This window comes from Typopeltis vanoorti, chromosome 18, assembly GCF_054136105.1.
Source record: "Typopeltis vanoorti isolate ZY-2024b chromosome 18, IOZ_Tvanoo_1.0, whole genome shotgun sequence".
NCBI lineage: Eukaryota > Metazoa > Arthropoda > Arachnida > Uropygi > Thelyphonidae > Typopeltis > Typopeltis vanoorti.
In genome coordinates, this window is record NC_143566.1 from 99,494,026 (window position 1) to 99,516,516 (window position 22,491).

Sequence of the window (22,491 nt, forward strand, 5' to 3'; positions counted from 1 at the left end):
GAGCACCATCTGTAGCGAGACCACTCAGTTTTTCATGCCGTAAATCGAAATCCTTTAATGCTGAATTGACCATTTCAAATAAATCTTCACCTTTAGTTGTCTCCTTCATTGATTTTAAAGCAAGAAATTCTTCTAGTATATTGAAATCTGTAGTTATTCCCAGTAATAACATAGCCATTTGTGCAGTATTTGACAGATCAGTAGTCTTATCGATGGCTAATGAGTAAAACACAAATTCTGCTGAATCTACTTTCAAAGAAGTTTGGATGTCATCAGCGATATCTTTAATATGGTCAGAAACAGTTCTTCTTGATAGGCAATATTTTTAAACAAACTCAGTTTTTCTGGACATAAAATCTTGACGGCAGTAAGGATGCCATCTTTCACAAACTCACCTTCATTATGGGTTTTAAGTTTTTTAGCAATTTGTTCACACAACGCATAACAAGCTTGAGTTACAGATGGTCTTTCCTGAATAAGCTTTTTAAAAAGAGATTGGCTTTTGATTATATTTTCTTTCAAAGTGGCTATCTTGTCTAAACATTTGATCCTTTTAAATTTTCATATTTTTTATGCTTACTCAAATAATGTTGTTCAAGAGTATATTTTTTGTAAACTGCAACATGTTCATTACAAATAAGACAAATGCACTTGTCGTTAATTTCAATAAAGAAGTATAGTTCTGTCCATTTTTCACAAAACAGAGCACATTCACCACTTCTTTTATGCTTGTCATTTAAAAAATTTCTTTTTTTAAGTAAAAAACTTCCTTTTAAGTTAAAACTTCTTTTTTCAACTTGTCATTTAAAAAAATAAATTGAATAAAGTTGTCAACTGGTTAATTACAAGGCACTCGCACTACTGCATGAGAAAAACAAAGTCAAAAGTCAATATGTTTTGACATGCGGGAAAATGTCATGGCAGTAATTGGGAAGCAACCAATCAGAGAAAGTCTGAACTTTGCCTGCAAGAAATGCTCCCAGTTTCTTTTTATTTTAATGGCTGATCTCGATTTGATGGTTGCCAGACGTATGACGATCATATTTTACGTAATATAGTTATTTTTGATTTTGTATATTTAATTATTTAAATTTAAATAAATTTAATTATAATAAATTTAAATTATAAAATTTTATTTACATGTACATACGAGTACATCAGCAAAGGGGTGAATTGAAATAGACTTGCGGGCAAAATTTTGCCGACAATATTACTTATGGGGAACCCCTGCTGGGGAGCGTATTCCTATAAACTCTCTGGTCAACTTACTTTACAAAACTTTCATAGTTTCTACATTTTGCTTTGAAATAATGCTGGATCTAATATCTACTTTGCTTATGTAATAAGTAATTTGGGAAAAAGTTTGATGGAAGAAGAAGTGTAGAAAAATGGAAAAAGTATATAGGTATGTAGAGAAATTGTATAAGAAAGAATTGGCAATGAAGGAGAATTTGAAAGGAGAGAATTCATCGAGGAACCAATTATAATGAAAAGCAAGGCGATGTGGGCAATGGGAAAGCTGCCCAAAGGAAAATCTCTTGAAGCTGATGAAATATCAGTAGAGCTGTTGAAAGCAGAGAGGAAGTAGTGAATTTACTAACTAAAATCTCTCACCAGATTTGGAAGAAAATATACCATCTGGATATGGAGAGAGTCCATGTTCACAAGGTTACCAGAAGTTAGAAATGACTGGATAGCATATAACAGTAATAATAACAACAGCATTCAGCTTTTAAAACCGCAAGTCTGGTCTCTCTTGACATAGGATCCTTTGACTAATTCTATATTATTGCATCAGGGTAGCTTTAAAATGAACATTTCTTTTTCATTGTTACTTGCATTATTGTTATGTAGAAATGTTTAACTACTGTTTATTGATTAAGTCCTGGTCATTGATTGCATCAGTTGTCTGTACAGATTTCTTTGCTGAAATTGAAGCACACATATAGGTTACTAGATATATGTAAACTGCTATGATTGATTCTTTCTACTTTTGTCTTCAGGATTTCCAAAGGAAAGTGGCAAAACACTTAAAAATGAGCTCACTGTATCTATATCACTGTATGTTTATTTCACCAATAAACATTTCTCCTTCTATATGAGAAACTTCATTTATCAAGTTCTAAAATTTTCTTTCACAAGTGCTATTCCACTTGTTACCTTGTAACATAATAGCTAAATAACTTTTAAACTTCTTTCTTTATGAAGGACCAATACTAATGGTCCTTCATAAAGAAAGAACTCATTCCAAAAGTCTTTCCTTATATCTATATGTCTGTATCTCTCTCTTCAGTTGTTTTCAAGTTACCATGTTCTTTCCATTTGTGCATGCTCTAGTATGCATAACATTTCCACTTTGGTCATGAAGTGAAAGAGGCTACCTACATTATGTGTTTCTTTATGACACTTTGTTTGAAAGGAGGATAACATCTTGCATTTTCAGTCTGCTAAGTAAGTCTTATAACTGATGTATTTTAAACATAGACAAACATTAAGCTATAATACTAATTTTTTCCAGACTAAATTACAATCAAGTGAACTTACTTTGTTAAAAAAATTAATGATATATGTAAATGTAATACTAAACAATGCACAACTATATATACATATAAAAAACAAGCAATTAATTGTGCTATTCTCACAATATAAATGCACCAACAACTAAAACTGGTAATTTGAACCAGAATATTTAAGTTTACAATAACTTATCTACACATTAAACACAAGGAAAAGTATTGCTTATTAAATATACTGCCAAATATTTCAGTTTGAAATTAACAAACTATTGTCAGTTAACAAACTATACCACTGATGATTGTTTGCTAATTTCAAACTGAAATATTTGGCAGTATTAATAAACAATACTTTTAAACTATCATCAGTGGCTATAGTTTGTTAATTTCAAACTGAAATATTTGGCAGTACATATAATAAATAATACTTTTCCTTGTGTTTACGTGTAGATAAGTGATAATACTTTGGCACAAGTTTTCCACAAATCTAGTATTTAAGTTTACATTTATTTAAATAAAAATATTGTAGAACATGTGTATACATATATGTTGCTAGTCTACAGTTCTAATCTGAGCTGCATTGAAGGATTTTTGCACAGAATGGAAATTGTACTGTAACAAATAATTTTGATGCAATCATTTTTTTCTCAACTTTATAAATGTATTTTTATTCTAATGTTGGTAATAGTATTTTTTTAAACCTAGTGTACACAGACTGGTATGTGAAAAGCATGCAGCTGTAATGAATTATTACTTTTGAATTTCTCCTAAATCAGTAGTCATATACACAAGCAGTGCTGTAAGAAATGTATAGCAAAAATGACTATTTTCAGCTAATGAAATTTGGTTCTTTTACTATGGTACATCTTTTCTTAGATTTAAAGAAGAGTATATAAGTGAAATATAGATTACATGAAATATAATCCTTCATAAAACTTTGTGTCAGTTGGAACACTTATTTAGGCTAAGACATTAGTCTTTTTAATTTTGCATAATTACTTTTTTGTTTCAAATCGTAGAAGCAAATTTTTCTTTGTTTACATGAGAAACGTATTACTAAAAACAATTTTATTTTACCACTAAACAACATTTTAATAGATATATGTTCTATCTATATATCTTATATTCAGAACAACATAAGAAGAAAGTAAAATCTTATCATACTCAAAGAAAAAAGGCATCCCAACAAAACCATGGAGATGATAATGAAAAGGTAGATGACTCACTTACTCATGAAAATCTCTGGGAAACATTAGATCAGCTGGAGATTCAGGAAAAAAAAAGAAATGAAATATTAAGGTAATGGCTGAAGCCATTAAATATATTTAGAAATCTATTTATATTTATGATAATATTTGTTTGTCTGTAAATTATACTTAACAAGAAATTATATTCCTGTTTAATGCTTTATTTAAGTGTAAGCAAGTTGAAAGCTGGATTTACTCCCCCACCCCATATGTAAAAGTCAGAGGTGTAGATAACAACATACTTATGTTAAGTGCCATCTAGTTGTTTTCAACTCTTGATGATCTTGTGAACAAAAGCTCTTCATCTCACTTGTTCTTTCTTTCATTAATTGTAAGTTCAAGTTGATAAGTTCTTTTATGTTATCCATCCAACTCTTCTGTGGTCTTCCTCTTCTTCTCATTCCCTCAACTTTCCCCAACATAACTGCCTTTTTCAGTGATTCATCAGTTTGAATAATGTCCAAGGTACATCAGCTTCTGGTTTATCGCCTCCAAGGAGCATTCTGTCTTTATAACCTTTTACTGGTCATTCTTTCAGTCCATGGGATTCTTAATAGTCTCCTCCACACCCCTAATTCAAATGAATCAATTCACTTTCTGTCTTTCTTCTTAATAATCCAGCTTTCGCATCCATACATCACTATTGGAAATACTATTGCTTTGACAATTCTAACTTTTGTGGCCTAACACCTGTATTTTTCATATTTTTTGTCAGGTTTAACATAGCTTTTCTTCCCCATGACTATCCTCCTTTTAATTTCATCTTCACATTTACGATCATTTCTGATTCTGGACCCCAGTAAATCATAACTTTCAATGATTTCTATTTTATCTCCCTCTATTATAAATCCATTTAAATTTCCAGAAGCCATCACTTATGTTTGGCTGGTGTTTAAATTAAACCTGGTTTTGTTACTTTTCCTCTTAACCAATAGAATATCACTCCAGATCTTCCTTAGTTTCTGCTATGAAGGTTGTTTCATCCGCATATCTTAAATTATTTATTTTTCTGCCACCAATCTTAATTCCAGCTAGATCTTTGTCTAAGTTAGCTATTCTCATAATATATTCACTATAAATATTAAAAAGATAGGGCGACAGTATACAATCCTGCCACACCCCTTTTTCCCACTCGGACACTGTCTGTTTCTCCAAAGACTGTTTTTACTGAAGCATCTTGGTTGTTATACAGTTCTCCTATCAAGGTAATTAAATGTTCAGCTATTCCCATTGATCTCATTACAATCCACAGTCTTTTGTGATCCACACAATTAAAAGCTTTCTTATAATCAATAAAACAGATGAATACTCTTTTCTGAAATTCTCTTGTTCTTTCCATAATCCATCTCATGTTTGCCATTTGTCTCTAGTTCCTCTACCTCTCCTAAAGTGTGCCTGTTCTTGTGGCATTTTTCTATTCACATATGGCTCTAGCCTTTGTTGGATCACTTTCAGAATAACTTTACTTGCATGTGAAATCAAAGTAATGATTCTATAATTCTCACAATCTCTGGCATTTGATTTTTTTTTTTTTTTGATATATTTTTTTTTTTAATACTGGCCTCGAGATGTTTTGCAATCTCTAGGCCAGTATATTTTCTTCCAAACCTGTTGAGAAATTTCAGTCAATATACTCACTACTTCATGCTCAGCTAGTCTAAATAATTTCACTGATGCATATCAGCTCCAGGAGCTTTTTCCTTTTGGCATCTGTTCCATTGCTGATGTCACTTCACTTTTCTTTATCATGGGTTCTTTAACAAATTTTCTCCTTTCAGATTTTACTTCAATATTATTACCTTTCTTGAACAAATCCTCTACATGCTCTTTCCATCTTTTTTTTTTTTTTTTCACTGCTTCTTCTTCTGTGAGACATTTTCCAAATTACTTTTTATAACCCCTAATCTAGGGATAAACTTCCTTGTAACATCATTTATTTTTCTAAACAGATCTCTTGTTCATCCCTTAATATTGCTATCTTTGATTTCCATGCACCTTTTATTTAGATGTTTTCCCTTATCTTTCCTAGCCTGTCTCTGGATATCTGCACTCAGTTATCTAACCCTTTCTTTGTTTCTCTGAAGTTTCATTTTTCTTCTTTCCTCTGCTATTTGAACTACTTCTGAGAACCATATTTTGCTTTACTTAATTTTCTTTGCTGCTTCTTTGACTGTACATTTTATTTTTTCCCACGGTTGTACTAATTCTCCTCCTGTCTTCCCCAAACTTAATTTCTTTCTTACTTCTACTTTAAATGCTTTATTTGTATGAGTTAAATCAAATCTTATACACATTTTTGTTTCTTCTTAGCTCCTAATTTCAATTTAACTTCAGCTATCAATATTCATGATGTGTCCCACAGTCTGTACCAGGTAGTGTTTTTGCTGTTTGGATAGTACTCTTCCACCATGGATTATATTGATGGCAACAATATAATCCATAACATACTTAAATTCATCATAAAATATTATTACCAGAATCACATTTAATTGAAATGTCTTTATTTGTAAAATTTTCAACTAAGTTTCATAGCTATTGTTGTCCATACAATTGTGGGGAAACACAAAATAGAGAACAACAATTCAATTGAAAGTACATGATATTATGTGCACTATCGACTGCAGGAGAATAGCTCCATCTGCATATAGATATTCAGAATAAATCACAATAAAATAGTTTATTTAATAAATTATTTTTAAATATAAATGAAAAAATTAATTACAAATTAAGAAATGCATGAACAGTGATGAAGGATTTTTCTCTTGGATATGCTATAAATTAAAGATGCCAAGAAATTATATTCTAGGTTTAATCCTTTATCCCGGTGTAAGCAGATACAAATTTTGCACATGAAGTAACATCACGACTGGGCTACTTGTATATACAGTAAAAAAGATATATTACCTTATTAAAAAATTCTGGATTATTAAAATATTATGGTCTCCCTCCCCCTCCCCTCTCTCTCTCTTACACACATACACTGGTCTTTATATATTTGACAATGTTTATTGATAATACTGAAGGGAGGAAAGGTAGCAATATTTCTCATTGCTCCTATAGAAATATCGCTGCTGTTAAAATGCATGGATTTATGAGTGATGGCTTTTATTATTTAGAATCGAAAAGATTTTACTTCCAGATTTTGTGTTAAGAACATTTTACTGTTTTTTTCTGTACTTGTGTGTCATTTGAAACTTCAAGAGATGGGAAGTTGTTAATATTATTTTCTTTAGTTTGTGAATATTCTTAAAATCAGTGAGTTTTTGCTTTTCTAAATTATAGCTTTCGTGAAGAGACTGATTTGCTGTTAAATGGTGGCTATGACAAAATAGAAATAGACTTCACCTTATTACTAAAAATACTCGGGATTAGAGATAGATATTGAAAGTTTTTTTCACTTAGTTACTTGGTATTTTAGTAATAAGGCATGACACCTTTTGACTACTTGTATATGGAAATGTGACTTCTGCATTACTTCAACCTCGGTATTGGTGAGACCTCAATAAAGGTCAAAACTGGTCTGTGTAGTGGCCCTTCCCATATTGCATAACATTATGCATGTCCATAAGGATGTGTGTTTTGCATTATGGGATACTAAGGCAATTAATATGAAGTCATTAGCCTTTATATACAAGTAGCTCAGTCATGATGTTACTTCATGTACAAAATTTGTATTTTCTTACACTTGGATAAAGGATTAAACCAAAAATATAATTTCTTGGCATCTTTGATTTACATGAATGGTAAGTATTAGTCAGTATAACTTATGAAAATTTAGAAAGTTTTAGACAATCATTTTTGTTCAGGTTTGGGTTGTGAATGTCTGCTTTGCAGCTTTCCTAATACAGTCTTTCCTGAAGAAAATAACTTTTGTGTAACACTGGTTTTGTTCCACTGAATCCTGTGTTTTGTTTATAATGCATGGCTTGCTAAACCAGATTTGTTGGGTTCTTTAAGTGAAATGTATTCCTGATTTTCTTCAAAACAAATTTGAGCAAAATGACCAGTCTGTTCATGATAACATAAGCAGCAAGAGCAGAGGATTCTGTAAACTCCAGGATAAGAATATTTGTCTCAAGGTGAGATATTTGCACAAATTGCTAGGCTTCAGAAGAATGATTATATCCCACCAGGTGTTTGATTTCACTGTACTTTTTTTTCCACACTTCTTCTTTAGCCTTAATTACCATTCTTTTCACTTGTCTCTTAATATTATTGTACTCCTCTTTCCGAAGTGGATTGAAAGAACCTTGTAAGTTAATCTGCTAAAGTAATCTTGCTGTTTTTTCTGAAAGTCCTTTAACATATGGAGTACAAATTCTGGTAATTTCTTCTTGAGGCGAGTTAGGACAATGGCTATAATTCTTAATTCGATAATTTTTGCATTATAACCATTCAAGATAAAAGTTTTTTTTTTCATTAATTCAGGATACTTTAGCTGTCAGAACAAACTGTACAAACAGATAGTTTGTACAGTTTGTTCTGGGATATTCCACCCTATCATCATATAATATAATACAGTACAGTATGTCTCTCTTAAAATTTTGGAGGGAAATGACATTACAAGTCCTGCTCAAGATGTATAAGGGGTTTGTACCTATCGCACAAATTGCTAGGCTTCAGAAGAATGATTATATCCCATCAGGTGTTTGATTTCACTGTACTTTCTTTTCCACACTTTTTCTTTAGCTTTGATTGCCATTCTTTTCACTTGTCTCTTAATATTATTGTACTTCTCTCTAAACTGAAAGGTGTTGCTGCTTAACTATCTATTATTATGCTCTCTTCTTTTCTTCTATCTTCTCTTTCATTTGTTGACTCATCCATTCTGTATTTCATTGCTTCTTATCTTCTCTTTCAAGAGCTTCTTTAGCAGCTTCATGTGCACATTTCTTTAAATGGTCATACAACTGAGATGCAGATCCCTTTCTTGCTAAATCCACTTTCTGCTCAACACATATATATAAATCCTGTATACTATCATCTTGTAACAGTCCTATTTTGTATCTGAGGATCTCAATAACTCTACCATCATTATGTGAAGTATTTGGCCTTCTAGATGTAACTTTTTTTGGCCTTCTAGAGGAATGGGTGCGAAGAATCTCTGGGCTCAAAATGGTGTCCACTTTTAAAATTGCAACTTGGAATGTCAGAACTCTGTATGAAGCTGGCAAATTAAGAAATGCCACAAGAGAAATGAAGAGGCTGGGCATCCGGATTTTGCGAGACAAGATGGCCAGGATCTGGAAAGTGTCAACAAGATATTACTCTGGGAATGATGAGAACAAACATCGACATGGTGTAGCTGTAATAGTAGATGAAGAAATCAATAAATCAGTAATAAATTGGATTCCATTTTCTGAAAGGATAATGCTGTTACAACTTAAGGGAAACCCCGTTAACATAAATATCATCCAAGCTTATGCACCCACATCTGACAAAAGTGAAGAAGATGTTGAAGAGTTTTATGAACACCTAAAAGAGATTAAAAACCTAACAAAGAAACATGATATAAACATAGTGATGGGTGACTTCAATGCAAAAGTGGGAAGAGGGGGTGATGGAGAAATTGTTGGCGAACATGGCTTAGGCACCAAAAACGACAGAGGAGATCGCCTAGTCCAGTTCTGTCAGGAAGAAGATCTAACAATAGCAAATACCTGGTTTAAACTTCCACCCAGAAGACTGTACACTTGGAAATCACCTCAAGATAACCAACATAACATTGTCAGAAATCAAATTGATTATATACTGATAAATAAAAGATTCCACAGTAGTATAAAGAGTGCAAAGACTTATCCTGGAGCAGATATCTCATCAGACCACAATCCCATAGTTGCAGAAGTATGTTTTAGATTAAAATCAGCTAAAAAATCACAAAAGAAGAAGAAGAAAATTGATGTAGAAAAACTGAAAGACCCGAACATAAATAAAAGTGCCAAGACACAGCTTAACCTGCGTTACAACAGATTAACATAGAAGAAAATAAAAGTGTGGAATCTCTTTGGAATAGCTTAAAGAATGCCATCGTAACAACAAGTATTGAAGAAGTAGGTTATGTGAATAATATAAAACAACAGGAATGGATGACAGATGAGATTCTTTCTCTTATTGATACAAGAAGAATGTACAAAAACAAAGACCTTGCCAGGTATACAGAAACACATAACATCATCAAGAAAAAAATAAAAGAAGCCAAGGAAAATTGGATGAAAAATTTATGTACTGAAATTGAACTGCTTCAGAAGAAACATGATAATTTCAATCTGTATAAGAAAATCAACGAAATTTCTGGAAAACTGAGGAAAAAGCAAATAGTGTCTCTAAGAGACGAAAATGGAAAAATAGTTCTAGAAGAAGAGAATAAAGCACAGATTTGGATAAAATATGTAACGGAACTTTTCAATGATACTAGACAGAAGCCTATAAATATAAAAGATAACATTCAAGGACCAGCAATCATGAAATGCGAAATAGAGAATGCTATACGAACAAGTAAAACAGGAAAAGCCAGTGGACCAGATGGTGTGCAAACAGAATTTTTAAAATTAATAGAACCAGATAACATCAAACTTCTTGAAAAACTATTTAATGAAATATATGAAAGTGATGAATTTCCATCAGATTGGCTCAAATCTACATTTATCACTGTCCCAAAGAAACCCAAAGCGAATTCCTGTGGTGACTTCCAACTTATTAGTCTAATGAGCCAAACATTAAAAAATATTTTTGAAAGTAATTCAGAATCGTATTTATAGAAAAAGTGAAGAAACTCTAAGTGACACACAATTCGGCTTTCGGAATGGTTTTGGTACTAGAGAGGCCCTTTTCTGTACCCAAATATTGATATAAAAATGCATAGAAAAACAGAAATCTGTCTTTATGTGTTTCATAGATTTTGAAAAAGCATTCGACAAAGTCAGACACACTAACGTAATAGAAGTCCTTCAACAAATAAGGCTAGACAAACAAGACATAAGACTAATAACAATCTGTATTGGAATCAGTCAGCTACCGTTCAATTAGACAACATTACCACCAGTGATATTAACATCAAAAGAGGAGTAAGACAAGGATGTGTGCTCTCACCACTCCTGTTCAACATATATGCAGAGGTAATCTTTAAAAAAGCATTGGAAGAATGTTAAGAGGGAATCGCAATAAATGGAAAGATTGTTAACAACCTTCGATATGCAGATGACACTGTGCTAATTGCAGATAATATTATGGATCTCCAAAACTCATTGACAGAGTATACATAGAAAGCCAAAGAATGGGAATAAATATAAACATCAACAAGACAAAATACATGATCATCAGCAAACATCCAGCCTCATCAATGAAACTGACACTCAATGGGAAAAATATTGATCAAGTGTCAAGATATAAATATCTTGGTTGCTGGCTTAACGAACGGTGGGATCCAGAAATAGATATAAAGACAAGGATTGAAGTTGCACGGCAGTCCTTCACGAAAATGAGAACACTATTCTGCAATAAAGACCTAAACATGGAAGTCAGATGCCGAATGCTGAAATGCTACGTGTGGTCTATTCTGCTCTATGGAGTTGAAACATGGACATTGAAGGCGACAACCATCAAGAAAATTGAAGCCTTTGAGATGTGGCTATACAGAAGAATGCTAAAGATATTATGGACAGAAAAAATTACCAATGAAGATGTCTTAAAATCCATTGGCAAAGCTAAATATCTTGTACAAATAATCAAGAAATGAAAAACATCATATCTTGGCCACATCATGAGAAACAGCAAATACCAACTTCTACAAACTATTTTGATAGGAAGAATTGGTGGCAAAGGAACTAGAGGAAGAAAAAGAATATCATGGTTTGACAACATCAAGACGTGGACAGGAAAGAGCAGTGCACAACTGCTCAGATTAGCACAAGAGCGCAGTTTGTTCGCCAAGATGGTCGCTGACCTTCGATAGAAGATAGCACAATAAGAAGATGTAACAAGACCCGCTTATTATCATATTATGATCTGTCCCACCTTCAACTCCATGGAACACTCTCACATCCTGCAGTAATGGTATTTGCTCCTATCTGACTATCACTAGATCAATTATTGACTTCATATCTCTAGTTGGTTGGATCCATGTAAACTTATGCATATATTTATGCTGATAATATCCAAATAATGAAATGAAATAAATATTTCATTTATTTCATAATTAAATAAAAAAATGGCTATTTTTTTTATTTCTCAGATGATCCTTTTTTTTTTTTTTGTTGTTGTTGCTCAGTCTGCTTATATAATTTGTAATATGTTGGGACTTAAAATATTTTTAATATTTTAAGTAAACATTCAAATGCTATTTACTTTAGCTTCCTTTTTTTTTTTTTGTGGTCAATTGCCACATCTCTGATTCATGTAATAATACAGCATTAATGTTACTGTTGAAGATCTTTATTTTGGTTTTATTATAATATTTAAATGATTCCATATATTATTCAATTTTCTGAAAACAGTATTTGCTTTTGTCAAACTTTGCATTATATCCCTGTCAGTTCCACCTTCAGTACCTACATTTCCTTGCAAGTATGTAAAATTTCTAACTTCTTCTACTGCATTGTTGGTCAAATTTAATTTTTCATAATACAAAACACACTTCCTTCCTTTCAAATGCATATATTGCTCTGCATTATAAGAAGGGTCTACCCGGATGATTTCAACTCTTATTGAGGTCTCCTCAGTGGGAGCACACCCAGGAAGTTATCATTGTTGAATTAATGTATGTCATATGTTTTCCATATACAACTAGTAAAAAATAAAGATATATTACCTTATTAAAAAATTCTGGATTATTAAAATATTATGGTCTCCCCCCCCCCTCTCTCTCTCTTTCTCTCACACACACACACATACACTGGTCTTTATATATTTGACAATGTTTATTGATACTAAAGGGAGAAAAGGTAGCAATATTTCTCATTGCTCCTATAGAATTATCGCTGCTGTTAAAATGCATGGATTTATGAGTGATGGCTTTTATTATTTAGAATCGAAAAGATTTTACTTCCAGATTTTGTGTTAAGAACATTTTACTGTTTTTTTCTGTACTTGTGTGTCATTTGAAACTTCAAGAGATGGGAAGTTGTTGTAATATTATTTTCTTTAGTTTGTGAATATTCTTAAAATCAGTGAGTTTTTGCTTTTCTAAATTATAGCTTTCATGAAGAGACTGATTTGCTGTTAGATGGTGGCTATGACAAAGAAGAAATAGAAGAGAGAGAACAGTTAGATAAAATTGAAGAAGTGAAAGAACCATTAGAGAAAATCGAAGAGGAAAAAGAAGAAAGTGAAGAGGAAACAGAAAGTGAAGAGGAAGTTAAGGAATCTGATGAAGAAGTAGCTGATAAAAAGAGGGTAAAATGGAAAGATCAGATAGAACCTAAAACGCATCATATTACTTTCACACATAGCATTATTTCTAGTGAAACATTACAGATAGAGAAAGAAGGTAATCCAGAGGTAAGGAAATACTTCTGACTGTATTCTGAATTATAACTAAAGATTATTGTTACATAATATACAATATGTATTTAATTTCATGGCTTAAGCACATCACATCAGTTGCCTCCAAAAAACTAGGTGTCCTTTTCCAGTCAAGACACTGCCATTCTCTCATTTGGGGTAGTGCACCAAAAATCTCTAAAACCATGATGCTATCCAGAAAAAAACAATCTGGTTTATTGATGGAGATCTTCTTCACAAACTCACTTAAATCACTTTTTCACAGATGTTCTATTTCTGCCTTATACTATATCTCTGGGTGTTTTGATTGCTGCTGTTCTGCTGAACTGGCTACCACCATTCCTCTGCTTTCCCTTAAACCTGTAATCACACATAAGGAACTGCTGGTCAAGAACTGTTTACTGTTTAGCTTCAAATGTTGTTCAAATGTCAATAGCGCTTTCTATTATAACTGAATGAGAGTGTTTGAGCATCCGTGGATTGGTATTTCTCGGCGTGGGACGTGTCGGTGGATGCTTTTCCTACTCAGTAACAGGGTGAGCCTGTCACTTAGTAGAACCACTGCTGAGTTTTTTTTTTTGCCTCCATAGCGCAATTGGAAGAACAACAGTATGTTGCGCCTTTCGATTGGAAAAGACCTAAGTTCGATTCTCGTCATGACAGGAGGAATCTTTATATGGATGTTTTCAATCGAAGGTGAGTTAGCTGATCTCATACGGAGGTAGCAGAGTTTTTTCTCCTGGAAACTCTGGTTTTTCATCCTGCATGCAGACATATTGACCCTTCAGAACACATGCAATTTACAGACAAAAAAATATTACCTGTAGTGGTAGTAATGGCCAGTAGATGGTGCTAATGTTGATGATTGGTAGTAGAAGTTCAGTGTAGTGGTGGAGACGGAAAGTTGTACAATAGGTGTCCTCCTGCGATGAGTCTTCAGACTCCTTGGAGGTGTCACGAATAATAATAATAATAAATCTTCCAAACAATTTCTTATACTCTTCCTTCATTATTTCTATTGATCTTCTTTGGAACAGTCTTCCTCACACTGTTTTTCTCAATGGACTGATTACTAGTTCACAAAGCATATCAAAATGTTCTTCCTTTGAATTATTTCGGTTTTGTAACCACATTTTTATTAAAAAAGACTGTTTTTTAAAACTAAACAAGTACTAAAAAACAAACCCGACAAGTTTCGTTAGTCATCAGACTAACATCTTCAGAGGTAAAGATAACTAACAGTTTAAAGCACAAACTATAATATGTCAGGGGACACATTACAAAAGTAGTAAGGATTTCCCAAAAAACTGCTGCTATAATACAAAGAACACTAACATGTATGGATAAGTTGGTGATAGTTCCACTCTCATCATCATCATCAAATTCCTGCCATGTACCCTAAAGGGGGTGTACAGGATATGATAGTACTACATGAAAAATATTACATCATTACTAACTTCCTGTCTACAATTTTCTTCCAAATCAGTCTGTTACTTGTCAAGACTCTAACATTATGAGATCTTATATTACTATCGTCTAAGGCACTTTGTACCATATCAATCCACCTATATCTTGGTCTTCCTCTAGGTCGTTTTCCTGCCAACCTGGCAGAGAACACTTGTTTTGCTAATCTTTCCTCTCCCATTCTGTTTAAGTGACCATACCACCTGAGATTAGCTCTGCTAATGCATTCCTGGATGTTGACAATGTCAAGTTCTTTCCAAATATCCTTGTTTTTAATATGATATTGCCATTGATGCCATCTGTTCACGCCTATAATCTTTCTCAGGACTCTCATATCTGCGGTCTCTAGTCTTTGGTCAAGTGTTTTACTTCTGACCTAGCTCTCAGATCCATAAGTTAAAACTGGTTTGAACACTGTCTTATATACAGCTAATTTAGTGTTCTGACTAATTTATCTCTTATTCCATATGAATTTATTCAGTTGACTTCCTACCATACCAGCTTTGCTGATTCTGTTGTATATTTCTATGTTTAATTTACCATCTTCACTAAAAATCGTGCCTAAGTAGCTGAAATGTTTTACTTGTTCCACAGGTTCTCCATTCACAACACAGTTAACATTTTCAATGATTCTGCCTATTTTCATTGTCTTTGTCTTTTTATTGCTGACCTTCATACCATATCTATTACAACAACTATTCAATTTAGTCAGAGAATCTTGCAGACTTGTAGCAGATTTATTTAGAAGTATAACATCATCTGCATAAAGAAAAGAGCTGACATTAACATCTCCAATTTTGATATCATGTTTAATACCACTTTCCTTCATAATGTGATCCATATAGATAATGAATAACAGAGGGGATAATGTACATCCTTGTCTCACACCAGATTTAACATTAAACCATCTTCCTGTACTTCCTTCAATTCTAACTGCTGACTTACAACTCAAATAAAGACTAAGTATTGCTTGATATAATGCCCCATTGACACCATATAACTGTAGTGTATTGAATAGCTTCTCTCTTGGCACCTTGTCATATGCCTTTTCCAAATCGACAAAACTTAAATACAGATCTCTGTTATATTCCCATGCTTTCTCGACTATTTGTCGTAAAGTGAAGATCTGTTCTTGACAGCCTCTATTTGGCATGAATCCAGCTTGTTCTTCACCAAGTTTTTCTTCCACAATTCTTCTCAACCATTTCTCAAGTATACTTGCATAGATCTTGCCAGGAACACTCAGTAGGGAAATACCTCTGTAATTCTCACATTCAGTTTTATTTCCCTTTTTATATATGAGTACTATGAGAGCTCTACTCCAATCATCAGGAATTCGTCCCTCTGTCCAGGCTTTCTGAACTATACAGTGCAGCCACTGTAAGACGTATACCACCATAATTCAGCATTTCTGGTCGATTATCATCTACTTCTGCTGCCTTTCCATATTTCAAGCCTTTGATGGCTTTTTCTACTTCAAGTATGGATATGTATTCCTGACTGCATGCTTGGTCAGTGTTTTTTACCACTGTGCTGTCATCACTGTTTGTTTCATTTAGCAGTTTTTCAAAGTAATTACTCCATACTTCAAGGATATCTTTTTCTCCCGTTTTCATGTCACCTTTATCATCTCTAACTCCTTTTACAGCACTCTTTCCTCCATTCCTAAGCTTCTTCAACAACCTCCAGAATATTTTGCCACCTTCTTGATATTTATTTTCTATATTCTTGCCAAAGTTCACCCATGACTTTTGTTTAGCTAGTTTTACACACTGTTTAGCATTCTTGCATTTGTCTCTTTATTCTCTAAGAGCACAAGCTGACTTATTTGACAGGAACTTTTGATATGCTTTCTTCTTTTCCTTCACTTCCTCTTTAACTTCCTGTGTCCACCAGGGAGTTCTGATTTTTGTATCCTTGCAGACAACCTCATCACATGCCTCTCTGGCAGAATCAATCAATGTTTTCTTCAGAGTTTGCCACTGAATCTCCAAGGTTTGATTCCTGTTCTCAAACTCTTTCATTTTTTCTTCAATAATCTTTGTGTATTTTAGTCTACAGTTCACATCTGAGAGCTGCTCAACTTTTATTCGCTTTAAAACTTTCTTACATGTTATTCTTTTCAATATGAAATTCAATTGTATCCTGCTCAAGACTAAATAGTGATCAGTTCCAATTTCAAATCCTCTGTACACTCTGGTGTCCTGCACCAGGGAGAAAACATCACTATCAACAATAACATAGTCAATGAGACTTTTCTTATTTCTTGCCTCTTCTCTCCATGTGAATTTCTGTACATTTTTATGTTGGAACATGGTGTTAGTAATAACCAGTCCATGTCCTGAGCAGAAATCCAACAGATATTTGCCATTTTTATTAGCTTTGCTCTTTTCTCCAAAATTTTCCAATATATTTTTGTATGTCTCACAATCATTTCCTACTCTGCTATTTAGATCTCCAACAAGGACCAACTTTTCCATTTTCATTATGTCAGCTGCTTTCTCTAAATCCTCAAAAAATTCCTCCACTTCTACCTTAGTAGTGGGACCCTAGGCACAAATAAGTCTCATTGTCCAGTTCCCCATTCTAATATTTGCCCACATCACTCTACTTGAGACTGCCTGCCATTCAAGAAGATTAGCCTCGTATTTAGTGTTGAATACAATGGCTACCCCTTCTTTTCCTAGGTTGTCATTGCCTGAATATAACATTTTGTATTTATTGCTTAGAAAGATCGCACCTGTTTTTGTCTTTTTTGTTTCAGTCCCCCTTATTATGTCAATCTGGTACTTATCTAATTCCTCAGCTAGCTCCATTTCTTTGCCATTCATGCTTCTTATGTTGATAGTACCGATCTTTAACTCTGGTGATGTTGAGTTGGGGTTTATTTTCAGATTTGTTCCAGTAGCTGACTTTTTGCTGTTCGCCCTGGTTCTCTGGCGAAAACAATGGGGGCCTTGTATAAATGGGGCGATGCCCCAGCCAGCATGAAATTTTGTCATGTTGTACCATCATTTTTTATTTTGGTTTAACCAATAAGAATACAATTTGGTGAGCTAAATCCCAAATTGCCAGCCCATCCTCGTTCGTTCAGTATCGAAGTAGATACCCAACAGGTTGCACCACGAGAAGGTGAGGATTGGACGTTAGATCAGAAGCCCTGGTCGGTTCTCCGCATTCCTTTAAAGGCTATGTGGTGGGGTCCTCTCAGTTATACAGTTTTGACACTTAAGCAACTTATATTTAAGTTCTAAATCAGCAGTTAGATTTGAAGCATATATAGGAAGATAAGATACATCAATATGAATCACATTATGGATTGTCGTATTTAACTTAATATCAAAATCGAAGGTTTTGCACTCGCCCTTTAGATTATATTATACTTCTGATTAAATCTATCACAAATCTTCAGAGAACTTCTAACCAGATCATGTAATTGCCATGGAAAATTTGATATGTATATTAGTGATAAATTGACCAGTTGTGAAACTATGCAGGAGAGTAGTTGATGGGAACTACATTCTCAGTAGTGAACGTGTAGAACTAGTAAATATTTCAGCTATTTAGGCAAATTTTTAGAAAACAGCAATATTGAAATAGATAACAAAATAAGTAAGGTGTATTATGGGGGAAAGCCAATTCAATAAATAAATATGAAACAAGAGATAAAACAGTCACAAAACAAGCTATCAGTATACAAGAAAGTGTTCAAGCCAATTTTCACATATAGATCTGAGAGTTGGCAGGCCTGTGTAGTTCAGTAGAAGTGGCATTTGTACTCTACAGTGCTTGACCGCACGAAGGAAGACTTATAAGTTCGAGTCTAGTCACCAACTGGAGAAACTTTTTCTAAGCCTTGTTTCGACCGGTTCCCAAGTCAGTCAATCTCTGGCATGGGAAAGTGGATTTTTTCTCCCGAAAACTCGGGTTTTTTGGTCCCATAAACTCAAGGAAATTGGCCATCGAACCCACACTATTTTCAGACATTACAAATATTGTGTTAGGATTAGGGACCACGAGATGGCAGCACTTATTAGCCGTCTTCTTCTGTGCGTACTGATTAGTGATAGCCTTGGGCCAGCTATCTCTGATTGGCTACCAATGGAGATTGAACTGCCTACTCAGTCTCCAAAAGTTAGATAGGGCTAAAATGGCCTTGCCTACTCCCTATACAGGAGCAAAAAAGTGTTAGTTTTTTTTTTTTTTTTTTGTGAACTGAGAGTTGGTTTAGAAATAAAACATTTGATCTAAGGCTAGAGTCCAGAGATATAATAGTTTACGAAATGACATATAACTGACAATTTTGAGTGAAAAGTGCATACACATTCAAATTATCGGAATTTTGCACAAATGGGTCACGTGACAGCACTCAACAGGATAAAAGACAAAAGGCCATGCTAAGCGAATTATGTTTGAAGGAAGCTCTTTTTGTGAAAGAATAAAGTTGTAAACTTGGATATCTTGTAATGTCTCAAAGACATCATCTAGTTGATTTCATGTGGGGAAGAATTATTTAAAAGCTTGAAGAAGGCTGCAGATTTACTGATATTGCTTGATAGTTTGGAATCTCACATAACATTGTATCTAGGCTCTGGGCAACATTTCAAACCAATGGAATGTGTTCTGGACATTAGCTAAGAGGTCACCCTCACTCTGCCATGGAGTTTGAAGACAGATCTTTGGTTCTAACAGCAAAATATAACTGATGCACCATGGCAAGTCAGCTTGCACATTGGCTCCATTCGAGCAGAGGTACGTGAATATCTCGTCAAACTGTGACAAGATGTCTGCTACAAGTAGGCCTATATGCCTAAAGTCTGCATCCCTTTGTCTACAAGTCATCGTACAGCATGTTTTCAGTAGTGTTGTATCCATTAAAATTAGACAAGACACAATAGGCTAATCTGCTCTTTAGAAAACGAGTCGTTTTAGTATTTCCTCCAATTGGACAACACTTCATCTGCCATGAAAGGGATAGAATATGGCATTACTGGGGTTATGGTGTGGGGTGACATTATGCCTAATGGACGCACCAGCTACAAGTGCTGGAAAAAGGACTATGATTGGTGAATGATATTGCAACGAAGTTTTGCAACATCATGTTCAATTGTTCTATGGTGCTGTAGGCGAAGAATTCATTTTTATGGATGACAATGCCACACCACAGTATACACAAGCAGTGGAGATACTTCTGGAGACTGAGGATATTAATTGAATCAAGTGGCCAGCACACCTCATAGAACATGTTTGGGATTCAATAGGGAGATACATTGCTCCTCAAAATTCTCTTCCAGTAAACAGATAAGGTCTTATCCTTGCTCTGAAGGAGGAGTGGGCCAGTTTGTGTCAAGTACTTCTGTATCACTTGGTGCTAAACATGGTATGACATTGTGAGAGCTGCATTGCAGTTTGGGGGTGGACATATTTTAAAGTAAGCTGAGGATAGTTTTAGAGTAATTTATAGGATTGGTCCATTAAAAAAAATAATTCTGAATTACCAAAATTGAAATTAAAATTTTACAATGTGTATTGAACTTTAAATCAAATAATTTTAGCAAAGGTTCCCCCCCCCCTCTCTCTCTCTCATCACTCCATGTGGGACAACTGTTCCTGGTGGAGAGAACCTCCCAGTGATAGTACCATTTCTTCTCATTCTTCCTCTTTTTCTATACTTCTCTTCCCATCCCCTATCTTCCAGACCACCATCAATGGATTCCAGCCCTGCATCTGTGCTTGCTGTGCAGTACAACCCATGGGATCCCGGCAGTCTCTTTAGCCTTGCTTCAGCAAGATAGGCAGTCCTAGATGACTTGTCAAGGATCAGTTAGCTAATCTGCAAGGATCAACAGTGTTGCAGCTTAAGGCTGGCAACAGTGCTGATATAGCTGTGGCACTCCTTTTCTGAGTGGATTTATTACTTGCTGGATTGGTGAGCATTCATGTGTGGTTTCATGATGGGTAGGGATCTCTGTTGTCACCAAAAATCTCTTTCAGCTTGAATTCTCATTTTAGAGGATCTGACAAGGTTCCATTACCTTAGATAAATCATTTGATAACAGAAATAAGAACCACCAACATCAGTAAAAGCAGAATATCTCAATACCATCCTGTTAGGCTCTACATTCCTAATCCACTAAAATGCTTTAAATGTCAGAAACATGGACTTACCCAACCTACTATCTGTGTCCAGTGTGATAGTAAAGAGAATGATAATAAACAATAATAAATCTTGCTCTGCAAAGAAACTTAAATGTGTCAACTGTGAAGGAGACTATCCAGCCAATTCCTGTGCCTACAAAGGTGGATATCTCTTATCAGGATGAAAAGAGGAAACTAACTGCTATAACATCTGTCCTGAAATCCTGTTATGCTGTGCAGGTGTCAGTTAATATTAAAAGCTATACAAATCCATATATCTAATTCCAGCATACTTGAACTTGACAATTGTTAGTGCTTCTCTTTGGAGAATGCTGATTACACAGCCTATTATGGTCTCATTCTCTAAACTATTCCTTATATTATCTAACTGAATGAGCACCCACTTGTCAAGAAAATTATAGCTTCAAGAGTTTAGATATATCCTAATATTTCAATCTTATGTAATCATAGCAGAGAAACAAACAAAAAGCAGTAAATTACAGTAAGTTTACTATGAATAGTAATTTTTTGCCAAAAGTTAGTCAAGTGATCTATTAACCTATGTTTAACACGCTCTTGAGCAGTGTTTCACTTCCAGTAGCATCACTATTTGATTAGTGTAGTACTGCTGTTTTATGCTTCTGTGCTATTTATTTTATGCAGCTAGAAAGCCCATATGAGTGATGATTAGGGGATTTTTTTATTTTGTTAACTACTTAAATGCAAGTAAGCCAGGTTGCTCTGGTTTGTGTCAAATGGTAAATATCAGATGGTTCGTTAGTCATGTGCACATGATTCACAAACCATCTGATATTTACCATTGATTTGATGGCTTGATTGATGATTTTGTACAGACAAATTTTGGTATTTGTAGTGAAAAGATTGAATTTCCAGATATTAGTTAGGCTTTTAAGGAAATTATACTGTTGACTGATCTGGTCAACAGTCTTTTAGTTAATATTAACTAAAATAAAATTAATTGATACTTTCAATATTTCAGCAAAGTCAAATTGCCATCATCAGGGAATAAAATATAAGATATATGCACACAAGCACTACACTAAGTAACGAAGCTGAAGTAAGTCATCTGAGATTAGGCTTAAAGTTCTAAATAATGCCCCTTAATGTGCTAAATTGGGCATCCTTGGCTGTTGGGCTGAAGTGTGGAGGATGAGAGCTTCCCAAATTTGAGGCAGTTTCATATAACCAAATTTGTTGAAGTTAGGGATAGTTTCTTAAGGCAATTCCAGGAAAAGGCTTTCATATTTATATTTGCTGTGGTTGAGTAGAGTGGCTTTCTTCCAGTATATTCTATTTTAGGTGTCCAAATTATAGTCAGCAAGTCCTGAGCAGCTCTATTCATGGAAATGGATTTAGTCCTATGTTCTGAGGAAGCAATTCTGATGTTGGCTGTCCTGCCTGTTTGGCTATAGTAGGATAGTTTGCAACTACAAGGGACCTGGTAATCACCTGGTAGGTCTAGGAATTGTGGCTGGTCTTTGGTGTAGAAGTTAAGGAATGCTAATTTTTATATGGTCTGTAAGTGGTTGAAAGGTTGTAATTTTTTAAGATTTTTGTTATTTTTTTGGATGTGCCTTGGATATATGGAATAGTGATAGTTTTGGTGTAGT

General features: G+C 34.1%; 1 protein-coding gene across 1 annotated transcript in view; it reads left to right on the forward strand.

Moving 5' to 3' along the window:
- LOC150096984 (uncharacterized) overlaps positions 1-22,491 on the forward strand; it is a 103,145-nt gene that overhangs the window by 68,041 nt on the left and 12,613 nt on the right. The window contains exons 7-8 of the mRNA XM_090408479.1: positions 3,644-3,812; positions 12,952-13,255. Coding sequence (XP_090264605.1) covers positions 3,644-3,812; positions 12,952-13,255 — 473 coding nt within the window. The remainder of the gene's footprint in view (positions 1-3,643; positions 3,813-12,951; positions 13,256-22,491) is intronic.